This window comes from Dermacentor andersoni, chromosome 6 (assembly GCF_023375885.2).
Source record: "Dermacentor andersoni chromosome 6, qqDerAnde1_hic_scaffold, whole genome shotgun sequence".
Taxonomy (NCBI): domain Eukaryota; kingdom Metazoa; phylum Arthropoda; class Arachnida; order Ixodida; family Ixodidae; genus Dermacentor; species Dermacentor andersoni.
In genome coordinates, this window is record NC_092819.1 from 26828797 (window position 1) to 26856642 (window position 27846).

At 42.2% G+C, this 27846-nt stretch overlaps 1 protein-coding gene across 1 annotated transcript; it reads left to right on the forward strand.

Annotated features, from left to right (window-relative positions):
* Ipk1 (Inositol phosphate kinase 1) lies at positions 1–27144 on the forward strand. Its single transcript, XM_050170102.3, has 14 exons — positions 1–324; positions 879–923; positions 1233–1340; positions 1490–1556; positions 3891–4015; positions 4098–4193; positions 6695–6753; positions 7126–7198; positions 7558–7643; positions 8062–8207; positions 10617–10767; positions 10880–10985; positions 17356–17429; positions 20646–27144. The coding sequence occupies exons 1-14, from the start codon at positions 202–204 to the stop codon at positions 20809–20811; spliced, it is 1425 nt and encodes a 474-aa protein (XP_050026059.1). The 5' UTR covers positions 1–201; the 3' UTR covers positions 20812–27144.
* Positions 27145–27846: the final 702 nt, after the last annotated feature.

The following is a 27846-nucleotide window of genomic DNA, read 5'->3' on the forward strand; positions in this document are numbered from 1 at the left end:
GGGCGGACGTTTTAATCACCAGCTTTCTATACGTATGCGAGATGTTGCGGCCCAACATATCGGATATCTTTTTTTTTTATTGCAACCCATGCCCCATGTCCTGACAGGAGATAATTGGATACGAAAGTCATCACCGCAGGAAGCGAGCCAGCCGGCCAGCAGCCAGCTGTTTATTTTGATTGTCGCAGCGTCGCAGTTGATATGGCGACTCCGACGGGGAGAGACCGGTCGGGTTGCGATCCTGCCGAGAAATTTTTCATTTCGCCCGAAAACTGCGCTTTCCGCGGCGAAGGGAATGCCAACATCGTCGTCGCGCTAAAAAACGTGAGCCTTCTTTACATGTATCTTTTCCATCTCAACTGCGAATATTTGTGTAACATGCGCAGTGCAGTCAGGAAGCATGTCCGCGGTGTGTCGGCTTGTTTGATCTAACAGCGTCATGTTCGCTACCGGCATTCCACTCGTGTTCGTCGTATTGTTAGAGAGAAAGCTGCACCACGATCCGCAGTCTTAGCTCAATCACACCAGTCTCTATGTGAAACTGTTACGTGCATTCGGTATGTGCGATCGCGACGTTGCCGGTTCGCACGTTTTTCGAGCTGCCTACGCGCTACCTTTGTTATTGGATTTGGCGGCTGCTTAGTAGTAACAGCACGCATCTTTAACATATAGTTTCATTTGAAATCCTCTGTAGATGCAGTCGGGTGCTAGGCCGCGGCTGCAAACTACAAGGAAACAATAGCGCTGCAAATGTAATTCCGCCGAGGATGTTTACCCGGCGTGGGCTGTTTACTTGTGGGAAGTGACCTTCGTCCGATTGTTCCTAACTGTAGCCAGCCAGAAAAATGCTTACGTTTTTCCTCTTATCTCTTTCGCAGGAGGACAGAGTCCTTCGGCTCCGTAAGAGCGCCACATTCACCGAGGTAATGATTATTCACCGGCGACAAGCCTTTTTTTTTTTTTATCTGATCGTCACAAAATACACATTTATGGCTATGTCTGTGTCCACTTTGCCGCACGTCATATATGGTTTTGCTCTTGTGTACAGTGCATTTAAAGAAGGTTACCGGGAAGGTCATTGCACCGTTAACCTAAAGACAACATAATAATATGGCACTGCAGGAAATTATATTGCTGATGAGCGGATTTCTACAAAAGTGTCATCTCAAGATTCATCGAAAGTTTATTGTGATTGCTTGTAAAATTATACACTTCCTTGGTATTCTGTGCAGGACACAATATCACTGATAGGAGATAGTCTACAGAAATGTCATATGGAAGCAGACTTTATCGAGCATGTCGTGAAACCTCTCCTTGGAACCCGATTCATCCATCCTCCGGCGAGTTTATTTCTCCTTGTTCTAAGTGTGTGTGAGAAGAAATAATACTAACTGTCTGTCAAGCAGTGCATGACATCTTGAGGGCCATGAGTGTGCTTTCCTTCACAGCCTAGAAAGATGTGTCAGATAATCATTACCTCTCACAACAGGTCCTTGTTCGATTGACAGCTGAAAATGTGAGGCTCATCAATAAGGCCGTGCACTTGGAAAGACCATGTAAGAGCAACTTCTTTACGGCAAGACAAACTTTTGTTTTGCTATAATAGTTCTCGAAGGGCATCTAAGCATATATGTGCATTGCCAAAACTTTCGAACTTACTTGCATTTGCAACCGGAGCTGTCAATTATCCGTGCACTTAAGACCCCACAGAAATTTTTGTGTTTCAATTTCAGTGCACTGCATTCGATTTGAAGCATGCATGCTGTGTCCATGCATGTATTTCTTGTCCCAAAATGCCTGTTTCGTGCTTCAAAGCCCTGTGTTCTATTTCACCAATGCCATGCAGTGAACCCCATGTCAGCCAATCAGTAACAAGAGCGGGCTGTGTGTTATGAAAAGAGAGAGGGAGGTCTCGCCTATTGTGCGCCGCTCATACTTCCGTGAAACTTCCATTCATGAACGTCAGCATCGTGCCACAGGTGATCAGAGGCGAACAATGAAGGAGCCCTTTGGGTTCTCTGTTCTGGTTGACTGACAGACCCCACAGCTTTTGCTGCATTGCGCAGAGTGGGTGACACGAAATATGGGGTGTCAGAGGTCTTCTTGTTTTTGATTCATGCATTGAAGTCCCAGAAATGTGCTGTTGAAGTCCTGCTATGGTGCTTAGTGACAGCTCTCGTGGCAGGCATGCAAGTTGACTTTGAAGCTTCTGGCAAGGGCAGCACTAATGCTTGTAAGAGCTTATAGAACAGGATTGCATGGGAAAACTATTTCCTCACTGTTTGCAAGTGCATTCGTCAATTGAGAAGTGCATTCTGTATGTTCATTTAATGCCATCACACTGAACCTCTGAGCTCTTCACCAAACGCCTATGACTTTGTGAAGTTCAGTTGGCTTCTGTGTACAAGGCATTGGTGTCCACAACCACATGGTAGTAATAGCCTAGTTACACGGGCAGCGTAACTGCGGTTAAACATAACCATGGTTAACCCGCTCAACCGTGGTTAACGCGAACCGTAGTCCGCCAGAGTTACACGGGCTATCCCGATCACGGTTAATAGTCTGAAGACGTGTCACGTGATCTCTTGCGTACTGGCTTCATTTTGAATAATTTTTCTTCGGCATTTGATTACAGTGGTATAAAGATGTTATTTTTCAGCAAAACAATTGTCAAATTTGAGAGTTTTAACATGTAAGACTGCGTTTTGCACCTGTAGGTAATTTATTTTCGATACTCCTGCTCTCAGTTGTAAGTATGCCTGGTGGGCATACAACTATATACATAGTCAAAATTAAGGGTCAGAAATGGGTAAATATAAAGTAAAGGTAAGTCCACTGAACGAAAACGTAAAAAGAAATCTTAATGAGCAAATGAATGTTTCAACTGACAAACATTGGTTAGAAAATTAAAGGACTACAACTTTACGCGAATGCACTTTGGAACTATGCACTTGCATATACAAAAAAGAAGAATAAGAAAGGAAGAAAAGGCAGTGCTTTCAGGTGTTAATGTATATACACTGCAATTTCATATTGCACAAATTATCACAAAAAAGGACATGTTAGAAATACTGAAGTTATACATTTAAAAGCAGTGCCATCAAACTGGACAAGAAAGTGAGATGCACACAAACACACAGCATTTGTGCGTGTCTCATTCGTCCAGTTTGATTGCGCTGTTATTTAATTTTGAAATTTGTGCGTAGCGGTCATCTCTGCGTAGAGGCACGCGTTTCGACTAATTGAGCGCAGAGCGGCCAGATTATCTTCCCAAATGCGTATCAGTGCCTCAGTTGTCGCGTCAGGCCAAATGATACGCTTCTTGGAAGATATCTGGGAAGCGCCAGTGCTACACTCGGGAGAAGTACCGTCCGCCATTTTGCCCGTTTCCGAAACGACGGTTACACTAAACTGAAGTTGCCAAGCTCGGTTGGCGGTCAACCGCGGTTAGCGGCATAACCACAGTTTCGCCTGCTGTGTAACCGCATTAACTGTGTTTAGCGATAACCACGTTTACGTTAACCTCGGTTAAGGTCGCCTGTGTAACAGGCGTATAAGATGCAGAAATTCCTGTGTACTGAGACTTCAGTGCAGATAGTGACAATGCATCTGTAGTCCACCGATACAGTGTCCCTCATAGCCAACATGTAGCTTCGGCTTTGCTTGGCGACTTCATTTTTCTTTATTTACTTACACAGCAACCAAACATTTTTGCCATATAATGGTTACATATGTGACCATGCACACGTGTAGTTATACAGTAACGTGCTTGTTGAGGTGGACACAAGAGTAAACTATTGGGCAGCAGCACTCTTTGATGAATGTGTTAGTGCTTAGAGCAGTGATATGTACCTAAAAATTTGTTTGTGCTGACACTGCTTTTCTGACAGTGCACAGGTTAAAAAAGAATGTCAAGGAAGTTGCTACTGTAGGACTTTTGTTTCCTGACCACTGCACCTTGCCGAGCCACCTCCAAAAATTTGCTGATGGTCCTGTGATCTCTGTTGAAATAAAGGTACGTGTCAAAGGCACATCTTAAAATCAGCCACAGGTACAGGTCTGAATTGCCAAATTAAAATTCGCATTTGGTCTTTCAGCCAAAGCAGGGATTCCTGCCTAGTCCCCGTGATCTCCCTTTTGAACACAAGGTTCGAGCATCCGTCTGCAGATTTCACCTTTCCCAGACTTTCAAGGTACGCTGAAGATGGACGGTATGAAAGCTAGTGCACCTGCGTTTCTACATTGATTAATCTACACTGCATTAAAGGGACACCAAAAAGAAAAAAAATGTAGCCTAGCTGAAATAATAGATTATGCTCAGGAACATAGATAACATACTGTATTTATTTGATTTTAATATGCTCTTGATTGTAATGCTTACCTGATTTTTGTGGCCAGAAATGAAAATTGGAAGATCTCTTGATTGTAACACATGCTGATGGGTTTGTCATATTTAAAAAGAAAGCAGATACAATGCCCGTGACTTGCGTGATTTTCGGTGTAAGAGAGAAAGTAATGGCGGTCTGTTCCCACTGGAAAAAAATTTACATTCGAGCCACCGTGAACAGGGCACCACTCTTCGTCGCTGTCTTCCTTATCACTTTTAATAACCTGGACATCTCTCATCGTTAATGCGATCCATTGGACTTAACCACGACAACTAAACGGTCTTACAGAATCTGCACAAATGATGCCTCGGCAACAGTGGCTCAATTTGACCACAGGGACTTGCCAATGATAACTTGTCACTGTTGCAGTTTTGGTGTCGCACATTTCCGACATTTTCAACATTTCATTTAAGTTTTCCTGCAAAAAAGATGTCTGCATTAGAATTGAGTAAATACAGTAACCACTGGGAGAATCGCAATTGAACACAGTGTGCCGCTTGAGAGCAGCAGATTACCCAAGCAGGTTGCTAGCCGTGAAAACAAACCTCGTGTTTTCTTTGAACTAGCTGGATGCCATGCTTTATTTCACAACAGTATTAGTGCGTTAGCATTAGGAGTGTCAAAGCAGAAAAAAGTGGATGTGTGTGAAGTGAAGTCTGTGAAGCCAATCGTGGTCTACGTGGTAATGGTAGAGGTAAAGAGGATGAGAAAGCTTAGAAGAGGGTGTGAGCAGGTGCACTTTTGTGTGTGTGTGTGTGTGTGTGTGTGTGTATGTGTGTGTGTGTGTGTGTGTGCGTGTGCGTAGGTGGTGCAACTGACAGCAGTCCGCAGTTGTCAGTTGCGCTTTGCGCCTCGAAGAGGCTGGACATGTGTCGAGTGAGCTCCTGAACAACATTTTGCAATGTGGTGAATGCAGTTTAAGTCATGGATCCGGGGCATCGAAGAGGTGCAACATGATGCTAATGCATTTCTCTCGCATTTACTGCTACATTGCCGCTGAATTTTTTTAGCACCAATGGTTAACTACTGTTAACACGTGATAGATGAGGCGTAATGTAACCTTGGGAACAGGTTTTGTGCTTATACAAACTGGCGCCAGTACTGTCTAATGTTTACATCCTAAATATCTTTGCATACTAATCTATCAGTTCGGTTTGACTTTAGTTTTAGTTGGTCCCCTTGTGTCCTTGTGAGCATACTTATTTGAACTTTTCCTGGTCCAGTGATTCCTATAGGTATCACAGTGCCTCACTAGGTTAGTATTTGACTGAGAGAAAACTTGCCCATGGCAAGCTGGAACAAATGTAAGAAATCACAGTTCCGGCTGCTATAGTTATGTAATTTATCTGGAGCTTGTGCAGCAGACTATTGGGGACTTTCCTGAAATTTCTCAAATGTCCACACATTTTGGCACACTATGATTTGGCCTCTGTGTCATACCTGTGGAGCGTACCGCCAAAGGCAGGCCACATGATTTACAGGGCATGCAAACAGCCTTCCAATATCTTGCAAGCATAATTCACACACTTCAGACTGTGAGTTGAGGAATGTTAGATACTATCAAAATTTGCTGTCAAGATATCATAATCTGATGCTGCTATATATATAAGGCAGAGTTCGTGATAAAAGGCTTTGTTATATTATGAAAACCTACACCAGGAATTTTACTTTATTTTCTCGTTAAAATACACAATATATATACTTGATGTGCAAAGAACAAAATTAAGACCAAAAAAGGTAATAGGGACTCTACAGAAAAAAAATAATTCGAGGAGTATATTTGTAAATTACATTTATAGAATATCAAAACTGGCACTCTTATCGTCAGAGGATGCTTATAAGTTAAAGACGACACAAAAACGAAAGACTGGTGGCAACACTATCATTAAGTTTCTGCACCAGACCGTTGTGATCTCATAGATTTTGACAGCGTTTGCTCAGGCCTAGTTAATTTTGTATTGGCAGAGAAGGACTACGATAGCATTCTAAAGAAGTCAAAGGCTGAATTTGGCAAGCTTGAAAAACATTTACTGTGCTGCAGTGATTGAAATACAAGAAAGTAATGTAAATGACATGTCACACTGACATACTAGCGTTCAGGCTGTGGCACAAATTTCAAAGCATAGAAGCTTGGCCTTCAGTTTCTCCTGTAGTAGTGAATCTCTTACTATAAAAATATCAAAAATAGACTTTGGAAAGAATACTTTATCAGTCTAAACTGACTTAGGGCTTCTGTGTTTCTCTTTAGTCTTCCTGTAAACTTTCAGAGCAGTTAAATGCAAAACAAAAGCAAAATTTTCCCTCAGGTCAGCAAAGGGCGGATATCATCACTCAGCATGTACTGTCCTCTGGATCTGTTCAGTGGGTAAGTTTTTGTTTTTCTTCTTCTTGTCTCTCAATAGCAGCTAACTTCTCATCCATTGGAATTGTGGTTTGTATTTAAAAATGCTAATATTGCTTAGAGGCATTATCCTGTATATGTGAATACTTACTGAATGTTCTCGCGCTGTCATTTTTTTTAGATAATGAATAAGTTCATGCCACTGGTTATGGCTTCATTGATCTTTTTCTTATCTTTCTTTTTTATTTATTTAAGCCAGGTTTCTAAATGAAACCTAGCATTAAGAAGCGAAAACACATTACATTAGTCATACGATGGCACAAGTACAGAAATTTTTTTTATGCTTTCTGAACTGTGTTAATATTATGGTATTTATGATCTTTTTTTAATTTACAGGTGTCCTAGGCGAATGAAAAATGCTCTGAGAGAGCTTCTCTATCACCCACAAAATAATCTCAGGGTTTTTAAGGTAAGTTTGATTGGGCCCATCTTCCAATTAAGTTTGATATGGATATCTCCTCACAGTCACCCAGAAATTCAAGAGTGCCAGTTGTAATGCCCTGGGCCAGTATATTGCAGCAATTTATTTTGATCGATTCTATTAATTTTTTATCCTTCACCATTCATGACCTGTCGATCACGGTGATATATGCGGAGGGGAGCTGGGCTCACTGATAAAGTGCAAGAATTTTTTAAATTGTAGAACTGTTGCATTTTTGCATTTGCACGTGGAATTGTTGCTGGCCCTGGTTTGAACTAGGAGTCGCATTTAGTTTGACGATTTCCAATTCCCATTCATGATTCTCTCGCTTGCATGGTCTCTTGCAGAACAAAGAACTTATATTTAGCGAAGAATTAAGAACCAACCTAGAAGTCACGCTAAAGGATTTCTTCCTCGAATCAGGTCTAGTCAGGTGAGTTGTTGCCTGGAGGGGGGTGAGATCTGCACTACATTACTTCAAAATCAGGTTGCAAAGTCAACCTGTCGGCTGCACACATTTCTATTTCGCATGTGCCCTCTACTTTCTGCTGAGCTCTCCATTTAATTTTTAATAGTTACAGCAGGCAACAATAAGCTGCTGTCAGTATGAGTTAATGCTATATTATAATATTGTGTCAGCATTTGTTTCGTTTAATTTCACTAGGCTTAGATGCAAGAGTGTTCTTTTATACTTTGTGTGCAACTGATTTCGTAGATTTCTGGTGAGGACACTGTTGCTTAGTGTTGCTGTGTTTGTTTGTGGTTTGAATTATTGGCTGACATATATGTGATTGCAGCTTACAGTGTTTTTTTTTTTAGCTGTTTCTGAAGTTTTTACGTTTCTTCTCTAGCCGAGAAGACAACCTGTGCCACCTGGTCACGAAAATCCTGCGGCACTCGTATCCTGAAACTGTGGCATTCAGTGCAACCAGTGGCATCGGTGATGTAATCAAGCCACAGTCGTGCCCGTCTTCACACCCGTGCACTTGCACTACTAGTGAGTGGATCAATTTATGCTTTTGTGTAACGCAAGTCTTCTCTTGATTTTGATGCAAGGTCACTCTCAGGATGTAATTTTGTTTTCACAAGTTTATGGAAGTGCTCTCATCAGTCGGCAGCCTTTTCAAGGCGTCTGTGGGCATAAGCATTTGAAGTAGTGACCTACTTGAAGTTAGCCATCTCAGAGCCTGGCATCTCAGAGACTGCCTAGTGTAATAGGTATAGAGAGCATTCCCCCTTCAAAGGTTCTAGCTGAAATTTTACTGCAACAAAATTCCGGAACTTACGCTTTAGTCGTGTCTTTCTTCTTAGTCATGGCTTGTCTTTCTGGCGTTCAACTGGCTGTGCTTTTGCAACACTCATGACATATAAGTTATCTGACACACTCCACGGTGGTTTAGTGGCAATAGCATGTCAGCAGTAGCGTGTCACCCATTGAATAGTTCGATTCCTGGCTTTGTTTTTTTATTGTTGTTGTTGAAATTTGCAAAAAACACAGAGAATTAGGATATTGAAGAAACTTTGCGGAAGCTTCCCCAGCAACAGGTGGGCATCATTAGGCAGAACATTGAAAGTGGGCATTCACCCCAAGCCACCTATGGCTTTGTGTGCAACTTGCACAGACAGTTCATGTCTTTACATTGGCGGTGTTATACCACTACAGCTGGTGATCTTGCGTTGGTATTTCTCCTCTGACTGTGCTTTCAAAAGGAAGCAAGTCGTGCGCCTATCATCTTCTTCCTTACCCTCTGTTTCCCCTCTAATTTAAAAAATGATGCTTCCTGCCTATTATTCAGCATTGGCTGAAGACATTTAGCCAAAAACTTTGTACTAAAGTGAAACTCGGCAAGAAAAAAATTTTTTGTAGTGTGTTCACAAAGAATTAATCTAGAGCCCTTCCGCTGCTAGGTCTCTCGTGGCACGTTCTTGGTTTGAGGCATTAGGCCTCACCGATCATCAACAGTGATACAATGATGCAAATGCATCACATGCAAGAACAACAACAAGATAACACTGATACAGTCGAACCCGGCTATATCGGACTCGCAAAAAAACGTCTATCAGTTCAATATAGAGCATAATTGGATATAAGCCTGCTAAATAATTGCATGTCATAAAAGCACATACCATATATAAAATCACTTTATTGATGAAATGAGCTGTTTCCCATGAAATAGCCCTGTATTTTCTTCTGCTTGGGCAATTTCGCTGCACGCGGTGCACGCACTTCTCCACATTGTCTAAGAAGTCGGATCAGCTGAGGCCGCAATTTTCCGCATGCGCGCAGAAGCACTGGACTAGTGCGAGCACACCAATCACTTCGGAGGATACGGGCAAAGGACCATTGTTGCTTTCCTCATTGTGCCCACTTTCACTTGTGCTTGGTACGATGTCGGCAATGTAGTCCTCGTTTTCGGGCTCTCCCGTGGTCGCAACACCATCATTTGCACTCACAAACTCGTCCACCGTTGATTCGTCAACAGCTTCCAGAAATTCTGAGAGCTCGCTCCAAACTTTGGCAACACCGGCAACTGCTTCGTCGCATTCATCAAAATTTACAGTCATCACCCAGCGCGCGCAAGCCGGCACGGCTGAAGCAATTTCGGATGGATCACTTGTACACAGCCGTGCGTATGCGTCGGGCGCCACGTGCACCGGGTAGCAAGTTTGGCTGCTTTAGCCCCATTCTCCCCCGTATTCTTCAACACCGTGCTGAGAGTGCTCCTCAGAATCTTGCACGCTGCGGGGACATCCAACTTCTAACCGTGTTCAACCCGATTTATGATTTCGAGCTTCACGACAAAAAGCAAATTCTGCCGCTTCATCACGGCAACACTGCAGGAGAAGGCCCCCAAGGCGCGCACAAAATGAACCAGAAAAGCAGCGAGACAACTCGCACTTTCGCCATCTTGCACGACGAGAGCACCCTCTGATTGGCTGTTTGAGCAAGCGCTGCGGGTGAGCCAGAATCATTTTTTTCCAGGGGGGTTGTCGATGGCTCGTCCGAGGTAGTGCGGTCACGGTAGGGAGAGCGATTGGATGGAGCTGCGCTGCCAGGTTTCCCTGCCACCGCATGGGAAAGCCAACTTCTGGGGGCACTATTCCGCCGCTTGATGTTCAATATATTGGGAGTCGCTGCTATTTTTGTTCGATGTAAGCAAAATTTTTGCTATATATACTCATTGTAACTATACCGTGTCCAGAAATTGTTCGATATATAGAATAATTCGACGTAAGCGGGTTTGATATAGTCGGGTTCAACTTTAGCGCTCTGAAAACAGGAAAGTGGCAAAGGAAAATTATCCTCACGTGGCAATACTTGAAAGGGTGAATGCCTCTGGTGTCTCTTTATCTCACACGGAGTGTTTCATCACTTGCGGCTCTGCTTCTGACCCCTTGTTTTCAGGAATGAAAGCTGACCACCGGCTTCCTCACGGGTGCATTTTGGACCTAGTGCTGCGGGCTCAGCGCCTGGGATCCATCGACGTCTCTACGGCCTATCCCCTGTACCTCAGTCTCAAGGACACTCTCCATTGCGCTGGAGAGAAACCACCACTGTAGGTTCCTTGTTGAAAAGGCCTTGGCTTTCAGGCCATTTTCTTGGCATGATTGAGTGAAGCCAATGCGACTACTCTGATTTATCTTTTGTTTCTCGTCGCTTTCACCTAGGCTTGAGTACCTGAAGGATGGATACCCTGCTCCCTCTCTGCCCAAAGCTGTGGGCTGCCACGAACGCCAGAACTACGAGACTGACCATACGTTCGCCTGCCGCAAGGTATTCGTGACACTTTTCACTGTTCAGGCTGCTGCTGACGCTTTGTCTCTTATAAAGATGTGAGTGAAAATACAGATTTCTGTCTCTTATTTTTTTATATGAGTGGTGACATGACATTTACAGTTGTCTTCTTTTTTCTTGCACCTAAGTTAAGATTTAAGCTCTCTAAACCTTAGAAAGAAACACTGGCAAGCATTGGAGCAGCCTAGATAATTTACTGTAATGCTATACTTGTTTCTATGGAGCAGTTTTGCTTTTGGTACTCATGGATACATCGAGTGGATGCATCATGACATCGTGGTCACAATTGTACACATACAGAAAAATATAGTACTGATTACAGTGACCAATTGCTGCCCCATGAAGGTAAATCAAGGATTATCAAAAATTCCTATTCAAATACTTTTACATTACTTTCCTCCCAGCTTGCATAATGTATTTTACAATTTCTTATATTACGATTTCTTTTTTGTTTGTATAGTAAATCCCCCTACAAAAATGCCCCTAGAGGGCGCTGTCGGTACACGTATAATAAAGTCCCTTAATAATTTGAAAGTAGCGACACTCTCTCCCCCGCCACACTTTCCTCCTTGATTCTCTATGCCTGCCGGCCGTGCGCTCTGCGCATGGCACACTTTTTCTCCTGGGCTCCCGCGGACGAGCCGCAACATTCTATGGAGGCGCGTTATTTTGAGCCAGTTGCACGCCCCAGTGGTGTTGAAAGTTTTGAGAAATACTGATAACAGCATCGATAATGCTGAAGGCAACATTTATGAGGAGGTTGGTTTTTTATGAAAGCCATATAAACGGGGTATACTAATGTAAAATGAGCTTTGAGGCAAGTTCTATACTCCAGAATTTTTCTGCGACATGATGAGATGCTTTACTTTGTGTGTCTGATCCAGTATTGCTTGTGGCACATTCTGCATGTGGCTTATTAAGCGAAAACCTTAGATTTGTTTCAAGGTTGCGTTGTGAAGTATAGAGAATATCACGTGACCCAAGGAAGGCCGGAAGCGAACCAAAGCATGTCCAGCTGCGTATAAGAAATTACTGATTAGCAAAATTAATTAATGATAAGTGATTGTACTAAGGGGGATTAAGGTCGATGAGGGTGGATGAAGGTGCATTAAGGAGGATTAAGGTGGATGAAGGAGGATTATAGTGGATTGAGGAGATTAAGGTCGATAAAGGGGGATTAGGGTGAAATACATTGCAGTGCTAAACATTATTGCCTGCAGAATATTCTTTGCATTACTACATCATGACCACAATCATGATTGATTTCTCAACCTTCATAATCAAAGCGCATTGATGCAATGATTCTGGCTCGTGTTAAATCAATGGAAAAAGTTTCCCCAAAGAACAAAACTGCAGGAAGGTGGTTTTAAAACATTCGCTATTAAAGCAAATATTTCCGGCCTCTGCCTAGATATCGATATCAACAGCAAGCGCGCATGATCATGTGAACACCCCCAGCACATTTCCTGTATCCGTGAGAAAACCAAACAATAATCGTGGCCCACTCATGCGAGTCTGGAAATGCAGTTCAAAGCAAATTGCAAAAATCCAAGATGTCCTTAGGTATTGCCTAAGAGACACATTCGCGTCGCTTAAGCAATGCCTAAGGACACCCAAGGCAATACCCCAATCTCCTTAGGCAATACCCTAAGGACACCCTAAGGCAATACCCTAATCCTCCTTAGTATGCCTCGTAAAGCCCACTGTAATTCACCTTAATTCACCTCTACCAATCCTAATGCACCTTAATCTATCATAATCCACCTTAGTCGGTCTTAATTCACCTTAATCAACCCTAATACACCTGAATCCACCATAATCAACCTTAATCCTTCTTCATCCACCATAATCCTCCTTAGTACACCTTAATCCTTGTTCGTGTACCTTAATCCTCCTTTATACACCCGAAACCAACTTAATACGTCATAATCAACCTTTTATCCTCCCTAATCCAATCACTAATGAATCGTAAATTAACTTGGCTGATCATTAATGTCTTATACACGGCAGGACATGCTTTGTGTCGCTTCTGGTCTTCCTGGTTCATGTGACATTTTCTGTTCACAATGCGACCTTGAAACAGAGATCTAAAGGCTTTCACCTTAAAATTTAAAGAAACGCAGTGTGTACTAGCTATCGCTCATCACCTGCAATACCACGGGTATACTTGCCACTAATTTTTTCAGCATTCATTGTATGACTGATGCGCACATCGACGTAAGCTGAAAATGATAGCTCGTCAACAAGCCGCTATTTCAATTTTCAGTAGAACTGGCAACGGACCCTACCAATCACAGAAAGTGCGATCGAGAGACTGTATTTTCACACATAAATGTTAACAGCTGAAAGCAGAATCTATAGTGCTGCATTTCTGACTGAATAACAACAGTTGGCAATATGAGAGGTGATGGAGTCCCAACAGAATATTAAGCATACTGAAGACAACCCCATATTATGCAAAGTACAAATTGCCGCAGCAAAAACGCTGGTGAGTAAGCCGGAAGAATTTTAAAACTGCAGCATTAGGGGATGATTTGATACGAGAAATAGGGACTCCTCATCTCGCAAACAACACTGTTCTTTGTCGAAACAAAGTTCTTTTGGCCAATGTTATGCAGCCACTGCTTCCCACGCAAGCAGTAACGCTTTCTTTTGGTATCATAAAAGCTGCATAACCATCTTCAGTCTTCTTGCTGCAGTTATATGTGCAACAGCGTGGCATAGGGCTAGTACAGAGAGCAGGAAACAAGCGTACAACGTTCGCTACTTCGAGCTAAAGCATCAAGCCAGCTGAACTGAGGAGAAAAATTGTGCGGACGAAAAAGAGAGACACAAGCAAAACGCAAGATCCACGCGTTTACGAGGGCAACGGCAGGGAGACCAATTGTTATGCAGAAAAATGGGTGCAAGACCGCTTCTCGCAGGGGCGATGCGATGCGCAAGGGGCGAGGAAGAGGCGAGGAGGCGACGGCGGCAAACTTCAATAAGTGGCAGTACTTTCAAATTATCAAGGGACTTTAATGTAATAAATAAACTTTAATAAACTTTTATTAAAATTGCATGAATACACTAAATAAGACGAGCTGGCCTGGCTATATTGGTGCATCCACTGTAGCTGACATTGTTTACCTTTGTGTGAGGTGGCACAGAGAGGTAGCCACCGTAGCCACGGTTTATTTAGGCCAGCCAGCCATGGTGTCGCGGGATCTCTGGAGCGGCCGGTACCGAGGGTGCTCAGGTCGAGCGCCAGCGTGTTCTTTTGCTTGTGCTACCTGCACTTGAGCCATCTTTTTTACTGGCTCTGGAGGTGATAGTCATGCCACTACACTTTTATTAGCCATTGCTTTTCAAAAACTTCATTGGTTTCTGGTGAAGACATCACAGCGACACAGAAAGCTCACACTGTATGCATGCTGAAGAGAAGGGCAGTATTGTAACGTACGAACACATAGTGCACAAGATTGTGGTTACTCAATACTGTGATGCTGATGTCTTAGTCCTTTATGGAGCCCACAGCTTCATTGTTGCTGAGAGCAGAGAAAGGTGCTCCCGGTAAGGCCAGTGAGAAAGTGAAAAATTCACCACAGACGATTTTCTGGCATCCACGTTCGAAGTGGCCAAACTATTGAGTCAGAGAAATGCTGGTTCAATTCACCGGCCAACATCTGGTTGAGCTACTGCCGGCGTCCTTCACTCGTTAGACATTTCAGCTTAAAGGAGGCACTGTAAGGAACTGGAAGGGACACCAGCAGATGTTCACATTCCTCTAAAATGTGGCCAAATCTGTAATGTAACTAAAAATATAACTGCATATATTCAGCAATCCTAAAATGCTGTTTGTGTGTTACACTCGCAAAATTAGGTGTATATGAGTCGCATATCACACAGACAGGAACATGTTCGTTTAACAGCCAAAAGCTTCCGTCTATATCGGAGAAGTCATAGAGTGCACTAAGCAAAAAAATTGCTGTGGCTTAGCTAAGGTTAAGTCCAGGATGCGAAGCATACTAGAGTAGAAGTACTCCCAGATACACTCGCAACTTCATCCTTTACCTCGGACTCTGTGGAGGAACGCTGCTGTTTAGCCGCGTACTGTGCACGTCGCTTGGCAAGCCGAACTTCTCGTTCTTCGGCTGTTTCCGTGGCTCTTTGTAACTTGCGCTTTGCGGTCTGACGAGCGGCCCTTTCCTTTCCCGCCATCGCGCTATACAACTGGCCTCAACGAGAGCGCGCCGCTCTTTTATACAGCTGTTATGACGCCAGTGCCCTAGCGGGAGGAACGGGAGTTAGGCCGCAGCACCGGCTGTGCGACCGCAGGCGAGCGCAAGAGTTGAGCCCGGCTTGCAGCTGTTGTGACGTCAGTGCCCTAGCGGGAGGAGTGGGAGTTAGGTCGCAGTACCATCTGTGCGACTGCAGGCGAGCGCACGAGCTGAGACCCAGCTATGTAGCTACGCGGCCGCAAGCGAGCGCGCGAGTTGAGCCTCCGCTTTTGCAGCTGTTATGACGTCATATGGTAGCTACGCGGCCGCGCGCGCCGCAGCAAGGAAGAGCGTGGTTGTGCGGCTAGTATGCTTCGCATAAAAATAAATGAGCAGCAGCAGCTTCTACCACGTGTGAAGGCCGCTTAAGAGCACTTTCTATAGAGGTGTGCAAATCTGCAAGCTGGCTATGTTCAGGTGACGGAGGCGTTGCTGCAGGACGTTGATTGTAGGAAGGAGGTAATTGAGGTACACGTTTTCGTCCATTTAGACAATGTCAGTTGCACACCATACGCATTGTACTGTGGTTCTTGCCAAATTCAGGTACTCAAAAGTTGTATTGCCTGTTACAGCTTGCCTCATCAACAAACAAAGCAATTCTTTTGTTACGAAACTACCAGAAAAGGTCATTCATTAAAGTAATTTATTACTACATGTAATTAGTTACCAGTTTGATTATGATTCACTGGCTCGTTCTGTTCCTGCAATTGTATCACATGGGTTAAGTCATAAGTAATATGCATAGTACACTTGTTTATTTTTTTACGAGCAACATAATCAGATGTAGCCTTATTGCTACATGACATCAGAAAGTTTCACTCCATGTCAGTGCATTACGGTAATGTCAGTGACTCAGGAGCTACTTTAGTATCAAATTAATACTCATGCCATACCAATTAATCTATGGTATTCCATACTATATATGTTATCCAACCATCATGCTTCCTAAATGTCATCCATTTACGTGCGCAAAACATGGGGTACAGCTTTCACAACATTGAAAATATGTCAGTACTCCTTTAAGTTTGTGAAGGGACACAAAGCTTTACAAAGTTGTAAGATTTTTTAAAGTGTGGAAGATATCATGTATGTTCTCATTTAAATTACAATTGCCATCACAGTACACAATAACAACATGTACCCTGAGATGGCAACAATTGTTGCTCTTTGCAAACAAAAGCACGATGGCCATTATCTTGTACTTTTCGCTCATGTCAACGGGATTGTCCTGTACTAGTACTACTTGCTGTCAGCTTCCCATTTTACCCATTGTGGTAGCCCAGTGGCTACGCGTTGCAATGTTGAGCTCGAGGTTGTGGGTTCACTCCTGGCTGTGGCAGCTGTGTTTTGATGAGGGCAAAATGCAAAAACGCTCATGTACTAAAGTACTCATGTACGGTGTATGCTAAAGAACCCCAGGTGGTCAAAATTAATCTGGAGTGCCCTGGGTAAGGTGGCCTGTGAACCATCAACCCCCCACTGAAACTGCACATGACTGACTAGCATTTCCACCTCTCTATGGTCTGACTATCTGCAGTTACTAACTACTTATCTCTAAATTTGCCTTATAGATTTATTTGTTCATTTGCAAGCATGCTTCTCTGCATTGCATATTTGTCCAGCTTATCATGGCACCAATCAGTGTTCAAATGAATACTAAACGAGAGCAGCACATATTGGTTCTTGACCGTTTGTTGCATATGGTGTGGTCAACAAGGGCATGTCTACGTTATTCATCTCATAAAAATCTAAAGCCTGCTGATAGCAAAACTGATTGCACTGCCATTAGCTTTGCACATTTCTTTGTCAAAATGGCAGGTTAATAGTTGTGTTTGATTAACAATTGAAAAAAGATAGGTTAACACTGAGGAATAGGGTCTCCCCTTATGTGATAGTAGTGCAAAACGCCAAAGTTTTTGAGGCCCTCACTCTTGCTGAAATGTGCTTGCATGGTCATAGTTTTTCTGTTTATTATTATTTTTTAATGCAGCCATAGTTGCCTTTCCAGAGTTTTATATTGCTGATGTTTCGTTTGTGTGCTGCTCCACTAAATTTATCAATATGTGATAAAATTTTTGCCCTTCTTCCAGATCTGGGAATTCTTGGTGGCACTAACAGCTCGTGACTGCTCTATCATGCTTTCTCTACAGAGGTTGCCTTCTGTGTAAGCTACTCTGTTTTCTATTTGTTTGCTTTAGATGATCGGTTGTAAGAAATATGTACTAGCTACTGTATTCCTATACAGTGAAAACTTGTTAAACCATAGTTGGGCCAGAGCTCGGAAAAAGTACATACTAAATGTTAGCGCTGCCTAACCAAAATGGCGTGAGATCACCCACTTGCCTGTCAAATCCGGAACTCAGAGAGAGTGCAATGAAAGGGCAAAAAACATGCAATGTTTATTTATTTCGCCCGACAAAAGTTCTTTTCGTTTGATGTTGTCATGGCCTAGCAGAGATGACAGCGGCCTCAAGCTCCCTTAAGTTGTGAGCCAGCTTTTCCTCCAGCCCCCTTTCCCCAGCAAACACCCGCTTGAGGCTGACATAACGCACAGCTTCTGCCACAGTCGGGCCTGAATCTCCCGTGCTGTCACTTTCTGCGTCATCCTCATCACTTTCGTTAGGTGACACTTCGGCAATAACAGAGGCAACAATGGCGAAAAGTCTAACCTCGTAGCCGACATCTTTTCGTGGTTCCAGCAGCACTACCAAGCATCTTCTCCTTACATCCCAACTTTCACACACCGTAGTCAATGGTAGATCCATCTATCGTGCCATCGCAGACTTCGTGCCACGTTCGATAGCACGAATGATGTCCAATTATTCTTTTATGCTGAGCACGCGGTCTTGGTCTGAGCTTCAGCATGACGCGAGTCCTAGCTTGCACGACACTACAACGCAGGCCACCACTAGCCAGCCACAACACCCTCTGGCTCGGCGCCGAAATGATGTTGATGTTAATGTGGCTTCCCCCTCCCAATTGCCCTCTGCATTTGCGCTCGGGGGATGTTCTGATCTCTGAAGCTCGTTCTTCTGCCTGGCCAACCTACTGCCGTGATTGCATTACAAGAAGTGCAAACACTATGTGTTAACCAATACATATGGAATAAGCTGGTACGGTTTATGCAGTTACAAAATGCATTATGTTCAATAAGCACTGAGTCAGGAATTTGGCTTTACTACTTTAAAATGAAACTACTGTTTAAGCGGGTACAGTTTAACGAGGTTTTACTGTACTGATAACTGTTCATCATTCACAGTGATTCAATCACAATTTTTGTTGTTGTAATTGGTAGTGTCTGTGCTCTAGGCTTTCATTTGAACTTTACAATTGTCAAGTTTCTAGAAGGCTTAAGACTGTTAAGAGCTTATTATAGTGTGTTTAATGCATTGGATATTATGTGATATATCTGTATAATCTACATTTCAAAGGTGGGCATCTGTGCTGAACATTCGGTAGCCTGTGGGCATGAACAGAGTGCGGAGCCTTTATTTTCCACTTTTGAAATTTTAAAGCGAATAGCTTTCTTTGGCTCTTTTGCCCATTTTCGTTGTCAGCCTTTTGCAGCCAATGCAAATGCGCTGATGTAAAGGTGCTGATACAAAGGTCATATGCTCTTGTGCAACCAAGTTGCGGACTGCGTTCTTCACTGAACGCCACCTAGCTCCTTGAGATGCAGATGTTGCCATGCAAGAACTTTGTGGCAGCTGAAGGTTTTGATGCTGATGTTGGTGGTGGTGCTGGGGCCGCATTTCTCTGCTGCCTGGGCCGATAGTGCAGTTGCGGGGCATTTTTATCGCTGAAAACCGCATGCCGTCTCTTGTTGAGATGATTTGGTAGCTCCAGATTGATAGTTGTGGTCTGCATAAGCTATTCACTTACTTTGACGATCATCTTCGATGGTTTCTGCAACATTTTCTACGGGGAAAGTTTCTTGGTTTCGTTAGAAGGTATCTTTCTGCAATTGCTTGCAACACATGTGCATGTACTTTGTCACCACATCTATAATTTCTGGCAGTGCTGCTTTTTTGTTCAGCAATTTTGTTATGCGCAGGTTTTTTGCCGCAAGTCGTAGCGAAGAATGTGAAGATGAAGAAATCGAGTCCTTCTTCTGTCTGAGCGGTCTTTTCGTTGAAATTTTCTGGACAAATTGCAGAATGTTATGTCTAAGGATAAGGGTGCGCCGTATCCACGGTTCACTTGAGCAAAAGAGTTTAGACTTTCTAAGAGTATGAATTGTCCCTGAAAATGAGATTGATACTCATGGTCAAGATTTGAGTTGTTGACTGGCAAAGATAGTTGTTCAAAGCAGAGTACAGTAAAGAAGAAAAGCGTCAACACAGTAGTCTGCTCTTTTTGTTGGTAGCACTTTGCCATTTGTCTAAAACATGTGGCTTATCTATACTGGCATTTGTGGTCGGTTTTATGTCCAGTTTATTATTATAATTATTTTATTTAGAGTACTTCACAGACCCTACATAGGGCATTGCATGATGCGGTGAGGTGGGGGTGGGGTGCACTTATGCCCACATTTACTCACGCACACGTGTACTAGAACTTCAGAACTACGGGTAAAGTAAATATGGAACATATGGGAATCGGCACCCCCACTACTTCAATATAAAAATAGGCAGTTATCATGACAAGAAATGAGAGATACAAAACAGGTTGTGTAATTTTCGATTCATTATGAAACAAAAGAAATGGGGAATACATTTGTGAGTAGAACAAGGAATACTTTAACTATACATATATTCATAGCCTGTATGTATTTCAGTAAAAGGTGGTATTGTGAAGTGTAAATACATAGAGAGTTGCCATATTTTCGCTCGGATAATTACTGTTGCTTTCAATATTTGAGTTAGGGGTATCAGAGAGTCATCGGAGTCTGGGTGTCCTTTAGCGCAAATTAATGAGTGTTCAAATATAGCATGTAGAGATGTGGTGTGTCTGTAAATATAGAGGGGCTGTGGTGTTAAATGAACGCAAAGTCAGTGGCATCATTTAGGGGTCCTTCGACTGCCTGAAGGTTTCTTTCTTTCTCTCTCTCTTTCTTTTTTTGCCCTGTTTATGTCCAAGTTGTCGCAGTGGCTGAGTGGCAATGGCTCTGTGCTGCTGAGCATGAGGTCGCATGTTTAATTAACTCTCAATCACAGCAGCAATATTCCAATAGGGGCAAATTGCAAGAATGTTCATGTGCTGTGCTATAGGTGCACATTAAGGAGTGCCAGGTCACCGAAATTAACCCAGAGCTCTCCACTACAGCGTCCCTCGTAGCCAAGTGTGCAGCTCCGGTACACTAAACCCCACGATTTAGATTTAATTTTGCTGTTCACATTCCCTCAGCCTCATTGCCTCTCCTGGGACGCATGTTCTGCAGGGCTAAGGTTCACACCTGGCAGGAGGAGGACTCTGTTGTGGAAGACAGCTACGGACAGGCCTATCTCTTCTCCCTGGCTGTTGTAGACCTGGATCCGAAGTCAGTTGACAAACTTGAGAAGGTCTACTTCGACGACTGCAGTATGATTCGGACTGCCCGATCGTGACCATGTGGAGGCTCAGTGAAGCCAGGCATGCCAACCAGGGGTTCTTGCTGTCAATGATGCTCCCTGTTTTAGGTGTCAGCATTGTGCATGGTAGGCAGGTGGTGCTTGAGGCTTGATAATGTGGGCAGGACAATCGAGGTTTTATTGAAATTTTGTCAATGCACTTGAAATTTTCTACTACTTTATGCTGGCATATTTTTCTGTTATCACTTTCTAGGCCATTATAATGGTAAAATTTGAGAGTTGCCGTTAGAGACTAAATTTGCAGGATAAAATTGCCACATCTAAAGCCAATGCACCACCGCTGTGACAATATGAAAGAGTTTATAATGAATGAAGCCTACCCTATCTTGGTCTTGTTGATTTATGAAGAGACATTGCTCACGTGTTGTCCTTGATCGACCCGAGTTTTTAAAGCCTTTCGTTGTGTTGGAACGATGTTGTCGTTCTCCAAGTGCAGCGGTTGTTGGTATGTTGCCTTTGTGTTCGGGATATTTCCTTTGTGACATTTTCTTAAGCTCGGCTCACAATGACATGGTGAAGCTGAGTCTTTTGTTAATAGCCACACATCTTTAGGAAACTCCTTATCTGTTTCTCTGTGACTAGTCGCTTCGTCTGTATTTTAGCAGTCTTCTAACAGTGTTAAAGTATCGTTGGTGGTTGTCGGGAGTCATCAGTTCTTTTGAACAATGTCTAGAGCATTTACTTTGACATTGTTCCTGAAACTCAACCTTTGTGGACATGGCGAAGTTTCCTCCTTTTGCTAAAGCCTACCAGTTAAAAGGAATTGTTGTATGTTTCCTTGTCTTTAGTTATTTCCTCCCTATCAATTTATTAATGATGCTTTCATGAAGCATCGTTAAATCTCAGTAGTGTCAATATTGCAAAGGGTCTTATTCTCCCTGCTAAGTAATGTTGCCTGTGAATTTTAGAAGGAAAAGTTTTGTAGTTATTGCAAAAGACAGTGTACTTATTAGGATATCGGAGCCACTTCTGATTTCAATGTGAAAGCAACATGAGAAATTCAAGAATGCTTGTTTGGCAGATCCAGAGTCTCTTTGAGTTACTTTACTCATTTGAGAAATAAAAGTAAATTCAACCAATCGTTGGAACTATAGTAAGGGTTAGGGTCTTGAATCGGTTGCAAAATTTAGAAATTAGCATCAAGTTTAGAACTTTGGAACTCCTCACTGATAACAAATGTTAAATTGTGTAAAGCAGGCAAATATATTTGTCTGCAGCTTTCACGAATATGTCATACTGTTTACCTGAGTTTTACGAAGGTCTCGTGGCGCGAACCGGTAGCACATTTCTGAGCAGTGTGTAATAACACCAATTTTGTCCAGTTTAGATGCAGTTTACAATATTGTGATATGTGTTTTCAATGTAGTTACCCAGTTGTCAACTTGATGCTTCATATTCTTCAAGTTCTCCAATTTTTGGCAAGTCTTGTAAAAGATATTCAAAATTGGCAAAGTTGACACTTGAGCAGAACAATTTCACCTGTAAAGGGCGCTTGATGTAATGCTTCATGTCAAGTGTAAAGGCAAGTGGGCTGTGAGGAAGAGTCGTATGACCTTGCATTTATATTTGTGCCACAGACTTCTTTGCTCAGGTTTCTTCTTCTTAAAGGGCACTGGTAACTGATTGTATGCCTTGGAAGATTATGCCTCACATTCAGAGAGTTCATTCAGCAAGAGTACAGTGTTCAGGCATCAGCCAAAAATCTTAACTTCAAGTCAGTGCAAAAACTGCAGCAATGCAAGAAGTGGCAGACGGTGTGCAGTTGCTTATAACTATCGTGTTGTGTGTTTCTAGCATCATACTTCGTATATGTTAGAGATTGCATATTGAAAAATGGCGCCATTTTTTTTAATGACATGCTGAATGCTACTCTTTCGAGCTGGATATCGTTTGGCAGTTACTCATCTGCCACATTACAAGCAACAGGGTCATGATATATTGTTTGACAATCTCTTTAATGAGTGCAAATAGGCTACATAACCATTTGTTCAAAGAACTTTGTTTTGTTATTTCCTTTTACACAGTATTTCAAGCTTTTTTTTTTTTTTTTTCAGGATGCAGTAGTGCCCTTTTCGTGCATTTAATGAGCATGACCCGAAGGTTTTGTTTATCATACAAATGATCTCGTAAGCAGCAAGGTTCTGCTTAGACAGCAGGACAGTGATACACTGAATATGCTGTCATTGAAACCAGTCATTTAAACCTGATGTACAAATTTGTTCAGGTTCAGAGCCACTTAGCTCTTTCCCATTTCTACTTGGGCTCCTATATAAGAAAAGAAATAGTATGAGGATGTGGGGAGGTAGGTGGTGATTACAGGTTTGTACATAGTGAAGTTTACATCAGCCCTTATAATTGCCCGAGAGTCTGGGTGCATAAACGTTTGTGATACATTCGACTGGTCACTTACTAGTCCTTTGGCGGTACACTTTACGTAGGACTGTTCAAAATTGAGCATGCGGAACACAATCGTCAGGTTCATTTAGAGCGCTCCAAGGTGCTCTCACCTTCGAGCTGTGAGTGCGACCAATATCCAACAGAGTTCCCGTCACGCGGCTCCTCCAATTGCATGGGGAACAGTAACATTCGGCATGGGCAGCAATTCTCTGGCTCCAATTTCAACAAGGCTTCACATTGCTGTGAACTGAGCCGGAGCATGGTAGGAACCAGCCAAATGTACCATTAGCGTCTCACAATTATTCTTTTAAATATATGTGACAACACTGTCTTGCAGTAGTTGCTATGAGGGTCCCAATAAGCTTGTACAAGGTTGTCTGTTCGTAAAATAAGCATTGTTCTTAGAACAATATTATTTTTCTCACCAATACAACTTTGACGTTTTTTCTTCTCTATGAGGAAGAAGGTAACCAACCATGACACTTAGAGCTGACACCTATGAATTAAATTTAGTCTGCGGGATTTCCTAAGTTAAGCTGCCATGAGCACTTAAGAAATAATAGCGAGGTGTTTCTTCGGGTATTGGACAACCCAGTATACCATTGCTGGACGAATTAAACTTTCATGAAATCATGGCTGTACAAGAAGGCTTTGATCCGTCTGCTTTACAACTTATGCTAAGTGTTTGCTTGCATGAAATTCATGAAGAAAAGAACACTCTTCAAAAATTTAGTGTGTCTTTTTGAAATAACGGAATAAAGGAAGTGGTAACAGATAAAATAGCTTCATTCTTTTTTTTTTTTACATTGGTAATACTTTACTGCTTGTGGTGGGGTTGGTGTGAAATCCAATAGAATAGACTGTCAGGCTAGGTGGTTCGTGATTAATAAATTGAAGACATGACAATGGGACAAAGACAGCACATGACAATGGGATGGCATACTAGTGTCTCTTTCTTTGTTTCATTGTCATTTGCTGGAAGTTGTGCATATCTGAACAAATAGAGTGACAGGGGAGCAGCGTAGTAGTATCTGTACAAAATTTAGTGAACATCCAGCTACCAGAAAGACAATGTGCAGTTGGGTAAGATGTACAACTGTACTGTCTTATTTGTTTGGTATCTGGAACAACACTGAATAATTTTGATGGGGTTTAACTGCAGACTGAACCGAAACATCCTTCTGCTCCTGGGATTGCAATGTTGTGATACTCTCACCTTCGCCCTTTTGTTTCGACAAAAAGTACAGAAACTGAAATGATAACAAAATTGCTTGTGTGATTTTGTGGCTTACTTCTCAAATGACGAGAGTTGAATTAGGGGGACGCTAGCGTTTGGGGCCCCAAGTGCTAGGGGGCCCCAACCGCTAGTGTCCCCCTAATCGTGAAACTCTCTATTGACTATACTTTTCAGGAGCTGTAGTAGTGTGGTGATTATGTAGTTGGCAGACAGGGTTGACCTGTCCACAATTGTGAGAAGCATAAAACAGGGATGGAGAAGGATTAACAGGACATGCACTGTAGTTTGACAGGGCTTTATTGATGGAAAGTACTCGCACAACATGAAAAACATGCTAGCATGCCCTAAGGAGACAACGGAGACTAGAAGAAGTTGAAAACTAACAGATAAAGGAAAAAAGAAAAACTGTGATGTCATGTGTTTAAACATATTGCCAAAATAGGTTTTGCCCAACCTTTGTCAGATGAAGTACTCTATAAAATGCAAAGGGAAAATGAATGCACTTGAGCCCTCTCTAAATGATACACTTCCACGAGTTTGCACACTCGGAGATCTTGATGGTACAGCCATTACAAAATTTCATCTAACTAATTTGGGAGAAAACAAAAAGGAAAAAAACTTGTTTTTTAGAACCAGTTGTCACTTGTACAGCTACATAGGACAAATTTTGTGTGTACTAAATCTTATAAGAGTGTGCCTTTCTTTTTGAATTTCGCTATGTAACCTTGGCTCTCTGTTCATCATGTGAACAATGGAAAGCTAAGATAATGGTGTTTTAGTGTTCAACGAAGGGCTGGTCTTTCAGTTGAAATGTGTGATTAAGTCAGTTGAGTGTGCGATTGAAGTCAACTTCGAAATTAGCGAAAGACTTAGTGTCTTTTATCCAAACCTAGCCTTGTTCTGGCAAGTAGTTTTGAGGTTTAACTGTTTCACAGTCTAGCACAGTCACTTGTATATTTTAACTGATATAATCTATTATGATTCACAAAGCATTTTCTCACTTTCTGTTTTAACATGCACTAAACTGCTGTCACACATGTATTTCTGTAGCTGAAGAAGGAGGTTGTGGGTTTGATTCGTGGCTACAGTGACCGTGTTTAAATAGGGGTGGTGTGGATGCAAAACTATTTGTGTACCAGGACTTCAGTTCACGTTACTCTTCAATTCCTAAGCTTTCCCAGAATAAAAAAAAAGAAAGGGAAAGATATGTGTAGAATGGGGGGGGGGTTCTGTTCTATCAAAGTTTTCAAGGATGGTGTGCCAACTTGAGAACTATATTGTATTGCCAGTTTATGTTTTATATAGTCTAAAAAAGTTAATGAAAGATGCCTAATCTGAAACAAGGGCTCTTGTACAGCATATTTCGTATGTCTCAAGTACGATTGTCTGAACAGATTCTAAAGAAAGGAACATAGAGCATTAAAGAAAATGTACGAGTGCTTAAATTCAGCTGCGTGGCATGAAATGAGTTGATGGGTGCGTGACTGGCGGGCAAAGCGTAAAACCAAAGTCTAGGTGACTACAGCTCACCTTTGACAACATTGGTACTGGCTGCTCTAACTAATACAACCTAAAAGTTAAAGGTTAAAGAGCTCCACATGGTCAAAATTTTTTAGAGATGGGAGTTCTTTGCTCTATCTTAAGCCCATAAACCCCATAATTAAACATTAAACCATAATTCCTACATGGCTGTTTTCAACGGCTGCACCTGTTAATTGCCTTGAATCCTGATCCAAACATCAGTGTGAAAACAATGCTTCCCAGTGTCTCTGTAGTTACTGCAGTGTCATTGTGCCGCTGCACACATCATCAGATGTTTTGCAAGCCTGCATGTTGGAATTCTCGTAAAGATTTACCATGGCAAATTTCTGGGTGTTGAGAAGGTGAGTGCTCCTCACTGGCCTGTGTGTTGGAGCACAAGGTGTGATACAAAGGCCTTGCCCAATTTCGTAGCAAGACATCTTGTCATTTGCAGTGTGGCTGCTAAAATATTGGAAAAGGCTACATGTTTCTAGGCTGTAAGCATTTGCCTGCTTTGTAGTCACATCGTTTGCTTGCAGCAAGAGCTTTGCATCCTAAGCTAGTTGTGTTAATGCGTTGCTATCTGGATCTTCAATTTTTATTGCTTTACAACTTATTCAGTGTTTCAAGCTGCCTGTCTGATAATTGCATTTTTTTACATGTTCCTGTGTGCACTTCTAATGAACCTGCAACATCTTAACATTTTTACCTATCTGCATCACGATCTGCTTCTTTTTTTTTTTTTTGTTGTCGTAATTTTCCTTTTGCATTAGAAGCTTTATGTTCCAAGTCCAGCTTTTGTTTATGCAAACAGAGCAAATGTTATGTAGGTACATGTACACAAAGTATCTCATGACTGAGTCTTCCTGACCGAAATGGGACCACAGTGAACATAGAAAAATGATGCTGCTGCTTATAAATGAAGAATGTGTTATTTTTGAAATGAAAAAAAGAAAGTTGTGATGCAGCATGCTATCATTGAGTCGTGTGATTTAACTGAAGTAAAATTGTCATGGTTATTGGCCCTAGTCGCTTAATGTGCTCATACATTGAAGTATTATCATGGTATCTGTGATTGTCATCGCCAAATGATTGTGATCCCAGAGATACTTAATGTAGCAGTATCATGGTAGAATAAAGTACAAACTGACTGATCTCTGTGTCCTGGACTGAAATGTAGAAAATCTGTCATGACTATGAGTAATTTGGTCTGAAGTGTAACATATATTTGCATGCCTAGTAAACTTAATGCTAAAACATTGTTAAACTTAAACATGCAAATTTACTTGGCAGTCACACACAAAAGAAGCAAAAAGATCTGTTGGTCTGCATCAAGTACATAAAAACCATGCAGATCCAACACACATATTGGAATCTCTGTTAAGCAGAGCCTTCATACTGTGTTTAAATATATGCAATGAAATACAATGTATACACTTGTCTTTATTGACATCTTTTGAAGGAAGACCAACTGCAATCGCCTTCGCAGGTGAAATGCTGTGCATGTACACTGGAGGTAACTCTTGAGTGTTTATCACTTGAGTGTTGGAATATGAAGAACTAAGGACATTTCAGAAAAAGTACCAGCTTAAGAAGCTGATTTCGTTCGAGGACTGGATCCGGCCATAGGCAGTCCATAGAGACGCGTAACTCGCTATGGAGCTTCACATAGTGAGCCACACTTAACCCCATCTTCCTTCCCATTACCCCAAATATGCCTCAAGCTATCTTCGAAATATATAATTCCCTCATTATTTTCATCTTGTGTAGGAACCCAATGGTTATGGGTTACCTATTTGTATTCTGCCTGGACACACGTTATGTACAAACACACAGTCCTGCTTCACTTTGTCTCA

What these genes read in the sequence shown, in the direction of transcription:
- Ipk1 (XM_050170102.3), top strand. Translation starts at nt 202, where the DNA reads ATGGCGACTCCGACGGGGAGAGACCGGTCGGGTTGCGATCCTGCCGAG. An exon ending in CCCGATTCATCCATCCTCCG is followed by an intron (nt 1,341 to 1,489) that starts GCGAGTTTATTT and finishes CTCTCACAACAG; the next exon opens with GTCCTTGTTCGATTGACAGC. An exon ending in ACCTTTCCCAGACTTTCAAG is followed by an intron (nt 4,194 to 6,694) that starts GTACGCTGAAGA and finishes ATTTTCCCTCAG; the next exon opens with GTCAGCAAAGGGCGGATATC.